Source organism: Monopterus albus, unplaced genomic scaffold, assembly GCF_001952655.1.
Source record: "Monopterus albus unplaced genomic scaffold, M_albus_1.0 scaffold63.1, whole genome shotgun sequence".
Classification (NCBI taxonomy): domain Eukaryota; kingdom Metazoa; phylum Chordata; class Actinopteri; order Synbranchiformes; family Synbranchidae; genus Monopterus; species Monopterus albus.
In genome coordinates, this window is record NW_018127943.1 from 1505576 (window position 1) to 1515294 (window position 9719).

The window sequence follows — 9719 nt, forward strand, 5'->3', positions numbered from 1 at the left end:
CATCATTTGTTTCTTTATTCTGTATCATTCTTCGGTGTATCCACCAATACATTTCATTAACATATAGTTCATATGTTGTACAGATAGATGTTCAGAGACTTCACTGTTGCAGCATTTTTGGACTGTTTTTATTATTTTGAAATATTAAAACAGGAAAACGGTACAAAAACAACATGAGAACACTGTCTTTGAAATATTGCGGGGCATATTGTGGGTTTTGACAGGAGGATGTTAAATGCTTGCTTTCTGTTTCATCCCAGAAAATGCTGGATTATCTGAAAGAAAAAAGAGATGCAGGCTTTTTCAAGAGTCTCTCAGGACTAATGCAGTCTTGCAGGTACTGTGATATTACTGTTAACTATGTTGCAGACTTCTTCCGAGACATTGAGTGCTTGTATTGACTTTTGATTTCTTTACCTAGTGTCCTGGACTTGAATGCATTTGAGAGGCAGAACAAAGCAGAAGGTCTTGGCATGGTGACAGAGGAAGGTTCGGGTGAGTGAAGAAATGTCTTAATAGATGCACTATGTCATATTCTACCTGTTGTTTTTTCTTCTTAACCTTATAAGCTCCATATTTTTGTTCAAACACCTGATTCTTTACCAAGCTAATGCTGAACCATGGCAATTATTTAGCCCCGTGTCTGTAGTTCCTAATAGTCTCCTCTGTGGTGCCCTGGTAGATGAGGCAATCAAAATTGTATTGTTATAAATATGCAGAGTTAAAGTCACTGAAGTTGTCAGTGTAGTATCATTTAATGTCTTCTTTTGTAGTAAAAGCTAAGAGTCAGTCATACATTACGAAACTGTATTATCAAGAATATATTTTGGGGATTTAGCAAATGTAAAATTTTCATTCTGTGAACTTGTCGTATTGAGCTAGATGATCAATCATCTGTAGAGAAGAGTAACTACAAAACATTCAGTCACAGGTGACATGGTCCAGCATTAATACCAGGCCGTCCGTCTCTCTCCAACTTACAACATAAACACTGTCACCTGATGCTTTTCACATCATTCAACCCTCTGCTCAACTCCACTGAGGTCTGTGTTTAACAGTTCACTGTTACTACATGTCTGTTATGAGTTTTTTACCATAATAGAAATTCTTATTTTATAATCATCTCATTAGATGCTACATAGACACAAACCAGGCCTGTAGTTTTTTTTTTTTTAACTGCATGTCTTTTTCACTTGTAGCCAAATGTATTCATATCTCTTCGTATTTTAACTGTGTCCTCTCTTTTTGCTTATGTCTTCATATATTGTTTGTCTCCTTCCTGTCATTTTAAAAATCCATCGATGGCAGTCCTCAGTGAGCGGGGTAAATAGCAAATTTAGATAATCCTGATACTGGCTATGCTTCCACCCTGAATGTGTTCTCCATATCTGTAGTCCATACACTCTGCTTTATTTGGTACCCAGTCCTTCCCTGCCCCTGCCCAGATGCCTGTAGGGACACATGGTGCATGCCGACTATTGGTGTACACAGAGTGTATCGTCACAATCCATTGCCTGTCTTTTATGTGATATTTGTTCCCATTCCCTTCATGTTAACATTTACTAATGCAAATCCTACTACTGATGCTCAAATCTGTCATTCTAAGGCCATCAGTGCCACCTGCCGAGGGTTTGACTGGAGGTTTGTGGACTCTTCCACAGCCTGTGCAAAGCTTTGTCATGCTCTGAACTTGGGGCCTATTTCACAAAGCTGGTTTCCATGGAGATGCCTAACTTTCACAGTTATATATGTATTATTGTTCATTTTGTATAGCTGTTGACCGGGTTATCTGATTTCTAAAGTGAATGTGTGTAGCCACGTCTGTCTGCACCTTTTTTTTTCCTGAAACAGTACCGTTAATCAGGCCTGGTCTTAGCCTGCATGTGAAAGTTTTCATGCTCCTTCCAGCTTATGGAAATGTCCTATTGTTTAATGAAAGAGCAGTTTTAGAAAAAGCCCTTTGGATGCAGTTTTGAATCTGCAATCTAAAGCCTCTGGACTTCAAAAATGTTTTGAACATGAAGCCTGTCCTGTTTGCCTTTTATTAATTGCTTTTGAGGGGTTTCACTTCTCATTCGGCCTCCTCATATAGAGTAAATAAAGATATGTTTTCTTTTAAGGCTCTAAGGTGCTACAGAATGATGAGTTTACTAAAGATCTGTTCCGGTTTTTGCAACTCCTGTGCGAGGGTCACAATGGAGGTGAGATGCAGCATCCTCACATTTTATTGCTTGAATAAGTTTATTTTGTACACTGTTTCATGATAGAATAAACTATAGTTTAACATTATCCATAAGAGGATGAAGGAATATAGAAGAAACTGAGGATAAGAGAATACCTGTTTGTCAGATTTCCAGAACTTCCTGAGAACCCAAACCGGAAACACAACTACAGTCAACATCATTATCAGCACTGTCGACTACCTGCTCCGTCTTCAGGTGTGTAAAACTCAGAAGTAAATCCTTAAAAAGGAGAATAGACTGCCTCCATCTTGATCAGCATCACCGTACATTGTTTTACTAATGTGATCCTCCTCTTTAGGAATCTATCAGTGACTTCTACTGGTACTACTCTGGCAAAGATATCATTGATGAGACTGGCAAAATCAAGTTCTCCCAAGCTTTGGCTGTAGCCAAGCAGATATTCAACTCCCTGACTGAGTATATTCAGGTGAGAAGCTGATCCCTCAGTGTGAAGACTTCTGTCAATCAGTGGGTTCAGTGGGTAGAGCAGTCGTCTCCCAACCGGAGGATCAGGGGTTCGAATCTCGGTGCCTGCAGTCCACGTATTGAAGTGTCCTTGGGCAAGACACTGAACCCCCAAGTTACCCCCGATGGTTAGAGCCATCGGCTGAGTTGGCGCCGCAGATGGCTGCCTCGGTTCTGTACCGGAAACAAATTCCTTGTTAACATACTAGGCCAAATAAAGGTGATTATCCTTATCTCCTTTGCCATCTTCTTTCCTTCCAATTTGTCCTCTTTCAGGGCCCGTGTATTGGGAACCAGCAGAGCCTGGCTCACAGCAGGCTGTGGGATGCAGTAGTGGGCTTCTTGCATGTATTTGCCAACATGCAGATGAAGCTATCTCAGGTACACTACTTTTAGTTATAAGTAGCTACAGCCTGAGTGATACATTTAGCATTGCATAATGTATTGATGTATATGTCATCAGAAAAGTAGCATGATTCTGCAGTACAGAAATACCAAAAAATATGTTTGGGGTAGTTTAGCCTTTATTCCGTTATGCTGTTGTTGATGAAGCAGTAAACTGGAAAGTAAACAAGTTTGTGTGCCAGAGTAAAGCTTTAAGAAGAAGTCTCTCGTCTCCCTTCAGGATGCCAGTCAGATTGAGCTGTTAAAGGAGCTGATGGATTTACAGAAGGACATGGTTGTCATGTTGCTGTCTCTGCTAGAGGGTAAGAGCCTGAAGCTGGTGTTCAGTCTCAGAGAAATTACAAGAGATGGGGTGAAAATCATTGTTGGCTCCACATCTTAAAATACAGTATCTGAGACAATTCTCCTATGTCCGCATTGTTTTGAATAAAAGTACATAATGCAGAAATAGTACTTTATTCCTGGGATGAATGTTGTTCCATCTTCAGGTAATGTGGTGAATGGAACAATTGGAAAGCAGATGGTCGACACCCTGGTGGAGTCTTCTAACAACATGGAGATGATCCTCAAGTTCTTCAATATGTTCCTCAAGCTGAAGGATCTGACGACCTCTGACAACTTCAGGGAGTATGACCCTGACTATAAAGGCATTATTTCAAAGAAGGAGTTCCAGAAGTCCATGGAGAGTCAGAAGCAGTACACCCAGTCTGAGATTGAATTCCTGCTCTCGTGTGCAGAGGCTGATGAGAATGACATGTTCAATTACAAGGAGTTTGTGGAGCGATTTCACGAGCCAGCCAAAGCTATTGGCTTCAACGTGGCAGTGCTGCTCACCAACCTGTCTGAACACATGCCGCATGACTCTCGACTTGGCACCTTCTTGGATCTGGCTGAGAGTGTACTGAACTACTTTGAGCCCTACCTGGGTCGTATTGAAATCGTGGGAAGTGCCAAACGCATTGAGAGGGTTTACTTTGAGATCAGCGAGTCAAGCCGTGAACAGTGGGAGAAGCCGCAGGTCAAAGAGTCCAAGCGCCAGTTCATTTTTGATGTGGTCAATGAGGGTGGAGAGAGCGAGAAGATGGAAATGTTTGTGAATTTCTGTGAGGACACCATCTTTGAGATGCAGCTGGCCTCACAGATCTCTGAGCCAGATGTGGCTGAACAGCCTGAGGAGGAGGAAGAGGAGGAAGGACACAGCATCCTGATCGAGCTGGCCGGAGAGGAAGGAGAAGCCGCGGAGTCCGCTTCGGCCTTCACCACAGCATGTCGCTCAGTCACAAGGAAAATTCCACAGGTCCGCCAAATGTTCTCTATTAAAAATTTTCGCAAACAGTTCAAGAGAGTCAAGAAACTGAGCATCAAGGAGATTATCACAGGCTTCTTCTCTTTTTTCTGGATGCTCTTCACTGGCTTCTTTAAAGGAATCTACAGCTTTATCTTTGGCTTCTTTCACCTGATCTGGTCTTCGATGTTTGGTGGCGGCCTGGTGGAGGGTGCCAAGAACATGAAGGTGACAGACATCCTTGGAAACATGCCTGACCCAACCCAGTTTGGTATCCACGGAGATGTGATCGAAGGGGAGAAGGTGGAGGCCGTAGAGTCATCAGGAAGCTTAGACATAGCCATGACACCAGCAGGGGACATAGCAGACATGGATGCAATGTTGGAGCTGCTGACAGTCCCTAAAAGGGAAGGAGGGAAACATGTGGAGCCCGGTCTGGGTGATGTCTCTGAGCAGAGTGCAGAGACCTCTGCCGCTGATCACAAAAAGGTACAGTATGCAGCCAAAATTCAATGACCTTATCTGTGTGATGAATGATTTTAAACTTTTCATTTTCACTCCCGTTCAGTCTCTCATCTCATTAGCATGTATAACACTCTGACACAGAAAGCTGCAGCCAAGCCTGTCAAAACCCCTGAGAGTGAACCAGAAAAAGCAGAGTGAGTAAAATTGAGTAAAAGCAGTAATCACACAGAATGTTAGAACTGTGAAGTAAAAACTATGATGACTAATACAGCACAGAGACCAAGGAGAAGGAGGATAAGCCAAAGGTGGAGGAGGCTAAAGAACCGGTGATGGAAGAGAAGCCCAAGACCAGATCAGCTAAACCTAAGGAGGAAGCTCCCGCCTTCATGTCCGGTGTCTTCGCTGTTCTGGACATCTACCTGACTAAGATGCTGGTGAGACCTCAGTGTTCTCTCACTGAAATTGTTAGTGGCTTTACGGGAAACAAAATTTTCACTGCCACTTTTTTGAAGCCAGTTTTTATTCTTGAAATTGTTTCAGAAACATGAATAGTCACTAATAAAGCATCCCTCCCTAGATCTTCCCATTGTACTTTGTCCTTTCAGAACTACCTGGCTCGTAACTTCTACAACCTGCGTTTCCTGGCTCTTTTTGTGTGTTTTGCGATCAACTTCATTCTGCTCTTCTACAAGGTGACTCTGTAACCAAAGCATGACCTTTCTGTAAATATCACTGTTGTTTTATGAATTACAGTAGTTAATCACCATACTGCCCTTAGCTAGGACTACAAATGATTAGCTGTCCTTATTGCACCAGATGGATAAAGTACCTACATTGTATAATCACGCCATCTTGTATGTAGGAAGGATTCTTGGTTACAGTAATCTGTCACTCATTAGATGCCCTGTTGTACTAAATGATAGTCCACTGTAAGAAGTTAGCTTTTTGCCAATACAAGTAGCAACACAAAAACCCTTCGCTCAGGAATATAAACTTGTGGTAAGAGCTGAAACAATGAGTCAATTGACAGAAAATTAATTGGCAGAAATTTTGATAATTGATTATTCTTGGACTGTTGGTTGAATACAAAACTATTTGAAGAGTTTGAAAAGGTTTTGTTATTTTTTCCACTATTTTCTGATACAGACCAAACAATTGATGTAGTTGAAAAAAAAAAAAAATCAGCAGAACAATCCATAATGAAAATGACTGCTCGTATTTTTACAGAACCTTTTGTTTGTGTAATAAAAGACGCTAAACTCATAACATTTAGATAAAGATTAGAAACAGCCCAGGCCCTCCCTGTCAACATTTTTAATAATTCCTGTTTCATGAAAAATGATGCAAACGTCACATTGAAGCTAATGTGATGGCCAGCGGTCACCTGACACACATTGATGTTTCATGGCAGAGAGGTTTCCAAACATGAAGAGCTTGATTAACTGACATCAGTCAATGAAAACATTTTATATAGCACCTTTTATACAGGTTAATGGAATTCATTAACCATTTAGGGAAACTTACAAACACATGTATAGTACGAAAAGAAACCCTCCAATGACACATTCATTCTGTATGTGATATTTACTGTACATTTTGCTCCGCAGGTCACTAGTGAAGCTGATGATGAAGGCGATGATGAAAGCCAATGGGGTGGTGAAGAAGAGGATAATGAGGACACTCTGTTTGACATGGATGAGTTTGTGCTTCAGGAGAGCACCGGCTACATGTTGCCAGCGCTGCGCTTCCTGGCTGTGTTCCACACCGTTATCTCTCTCGTCTGTTTGGTCGGGTACTATTGTCTGAAGGTCGGTACATTCATGACACCATCTTAACAGTCTGTCGTCACTTATCTGAGGACGTTTTCCTCACAGGTGATGGTTACCATTGTAGTACTTTGCTTATACTTGTAGGTTCCTTTGGTGGTGTTCAAGAGGGAGAAGGAGATTGCCAGAAAGCTTGAATTTGACGGACTGTACATCACTGAGCAGCCGTCCGATGATGATATCAAGGGCCAGTGGGATCGACTTGTTATCAACACTCCGTGAGTAATCGGCGTTGTTTACACCCAGGATTAACAGAAGTCTCACATCTGGATTTATTTATATTTATCATTTAACAACCTGTCACCCAACATCCCCTCACCAACACGGATGACACTTCTTCTGGTGAAATAGCAAACACATCATCCTACTTGAGTGTTTTTGGACAGAAAACCACACACTACCCTGTTGTTTGTTGTGGTATTGGGCCTTATAATCTGACATTTTATAACCTGGGGGGTTTAAATGAACCTGGATGTTGATTGTTAAACAATTATAAAAATTCTTTACACAATGGATTCATTTAAACAAAGATATTCGTCAGTCATGAAAAGTCACGGTGATGTGAAATCTGAAGCATTTACACTTTGTTGTGGATGAGACCAAATGTTTTTGCAGCACAGTATCTGATTTTTAAAGTTAATTCTGCTGAAGCTTCTGTGTCTATTTTATCAAACTGCTTTTTTTTTTCAACCACAGCAGAGCTGAGTCTCAATTCTTTCCATTTCAGATCTTTCCCCAATAATTACTGGGACAAGTTTATCAAGCGCAAGGTGAGCGTGAGAGCGGCAGTTTGTCTAGTGTTGTAACGTGGACCTGAAATGATGGACTTGGTGTAGTTGAAGTGTTGTGTGTTTAAGTGGAGCTGGTCACCCATATTGTTTAGTGCTGCTTTATACTTAAATATACCAGTATGCATACTGGTATATTTTTACAACAGTTCATTATGAATTGTGGTTTTTGTTTTTGATTTCCTGTAGACAATATGTTCTATGCTTTGTGTCAGTTTTTAAACTTCCCTATGAAGTTCTCCTTAAAATTACTCATTTTACATGGTTTCTCTTTCTGTCACTAGCACACATTTGATAAGTGACTGCTGTGCTTCCACTCTGTGTGTAGGTGATTAACAAATACGGTGACCTGTATGGAGCTGAACGCATCGCGGAGCTCTTAGGCCTGGATAAGAGCGCCCTCGATTTTGACCCAACGGTGGAGACAGTGGAGAGGGAAGCCTCTCTGGTCTCATGGTGAGGATTCCTTGTTCTTTTCTTTCCTCCTCAGGGTGGGTTTTGAACTATCAAATGGACACATTTTTATGGGGCGTTAAAATTGTTTTTCTTATTCCAAATTGATCACAGTAGATTTAAAGTATTGGTGATAACGTTGATGCTTATGCATTTCAGGTATACAGCAGCACAACTATCATTTCATTTTTTCCATTGACAGGCTGAGCTCCATCGATGCAAAGTACCACATCTGGAAACTGGGTGTGGTTTTGACCGACAATGTAAGTTTATTAGTGTGCACTAAAATCACTTCGTATTCACACCAGTGGGGGAAATTAAAGGCAAAGTACTTGGGAAAGCTAGATAAAAATTTGAGTTGTGATCAGGGTTTTATTTAATATGCTTGTTCTGTAATCTGATAATTATCAAAACAGATTACAGATTATAATCTACCTTTAATTGCATCAGTCCTACTGTGAATGCAGTGCAACACTAACCTTTACCTCAGCTGGTTATTGAACAAAAACTCCAAATATGAATATATATTGGTTCAATGTGTAACTGAACTGTGCACATGTAATGATCGTATGACAATAAAACTCTCAAATGTGTGAAATAATGCAGAGGTTAACATTTTCATTAAACCCATCTGTTCTGTCTCTCCTTGCAGTTATTCCTGTATCTGATCTGGTACGCCACCATGTCCATTTTTGGACACTTCAACAACTTCTTCTTTGCTGCCCATCTCCTGGACATCGCCATGGGCTTTAAGACCCTTCGTACTATCCTGTCCTCTGTTACTCACAACGGCAAGCAGGCAAGTAGTTCAGCCAGCAGAGGGAGACAGAGTCCCGGTGAAATCAACAAGTCACTACAACAAAACTCCATATGGCAGAGCAGCTTCCTAATCTTATACTTAAAAACTAGAAAACCTTACATTTAATAAAATGTTTATGGGGTTTTGAGTTGCTGCTAGTGTAAAAAATGTGGAGAAATATTGAGATTGCTTTAGTGTGATGTTAAGCTTTTATATTTACTTTGTCTTCTGTCAATATCTACAAGTGGAAACACTAACTAGCCAATGAGCAGGTTTTCATAAATGACTATTTATTTAATATACATCTTCATTAATTTGAAAAACTGTAATGACTAATTGGTTGGACAGGGTTCTGTGGGTACATCAAACACAAAAGACTGCTTTAGACCTTCATCTTATCTTTGTGACAGTAAATGCAACCAGCAGTATGGATATTAAAATGGTAACGAGGTACATTGCAGGCCATCGATGTGCATGAAGAAGGTCTGTAATGGTGTGAACTTCATTCCCTAGATTGCTGAAGGTCTTAAAAGTCAAAAAATCTTTCAAGTCTTCATTGAAGCTGTAGAGCTTCTGAAAATATTACTTCTTGCTCCAGTTCTGACAAAAGTAGCAAAAGCCTCAGCATCAGGACGTAAACAAGATAAAGAGGCCGCTGTAACACAAATTGTTAGCTGAAACTTCTAGAAATCAGTAAGGTCCAAGAAAAGGTTTCACTGCTAATGACCATATTGTAATGACTTTCCTCTCCTCCTAGCTTGTGCTGACTGTGGGTCTCCTGGCTGTGGTCGTCTATCTCTACACCGTGGTGGCCTTCAACTTCTTCAGGAAGTTCTACAATAAGAGTGAGGACGAAGACGAGCCCGACATGAAGTGTGATGATATGATGACGGTACGTCTGACCACCTCTGGCAACTGCTAGTTTATAAAAATGAGTGAAAATCTGCAACAACTTTCCTTTTGTAGTGGTAAAAAAAAAAAAAAAAAAAA

At 40.7% G+C, this 9719-nt stretch overlaps 1 protein-coding gene across 1 annotated transcript in view; it reads left to right on the forward strand.

The window, feature by feature from the left end:
* Positions 1-9719, forward strand: part of ryr3 (ryanodine receptor 3) — a 92231-nt gene that overhangs the window by 79181 nt on the left and 3331 nt on the right. Inside the window, 18 exon segments of the mRNA XM_020603886.1 lie at positions 238-337; positions 422-495; positions 2121-2201; positions 2350-2438; positions 2542-2670; positions 2985-3089; positions 3334-3415; positions 3602-4887; positions 5005-5057; positions 5135-5297; positions 5469-5555; positions 6471-6671; positions 6777-6907; positions 7417-7459; positions 7806-7933; positions 8133-8193; positions 8583-8729; positions 9487-9621. Coding sequence (XP_020459542.1) covers positions 238-337; positions 422-495; positions 2121-2201; positions 2350-2438; positions 2542-2670; positions 2985-3089; positions 3334-3415; positions 3602-4887; positions 5005-5057; positions 5135-5297; positions 5469-5555; positions 6471-6671; positions 6777-6907; positions 7417-7459; positions 7806-7933; positions 8133-8193; positions 8583-8729; positions 9487-9621 — 3095 coding nt within the window.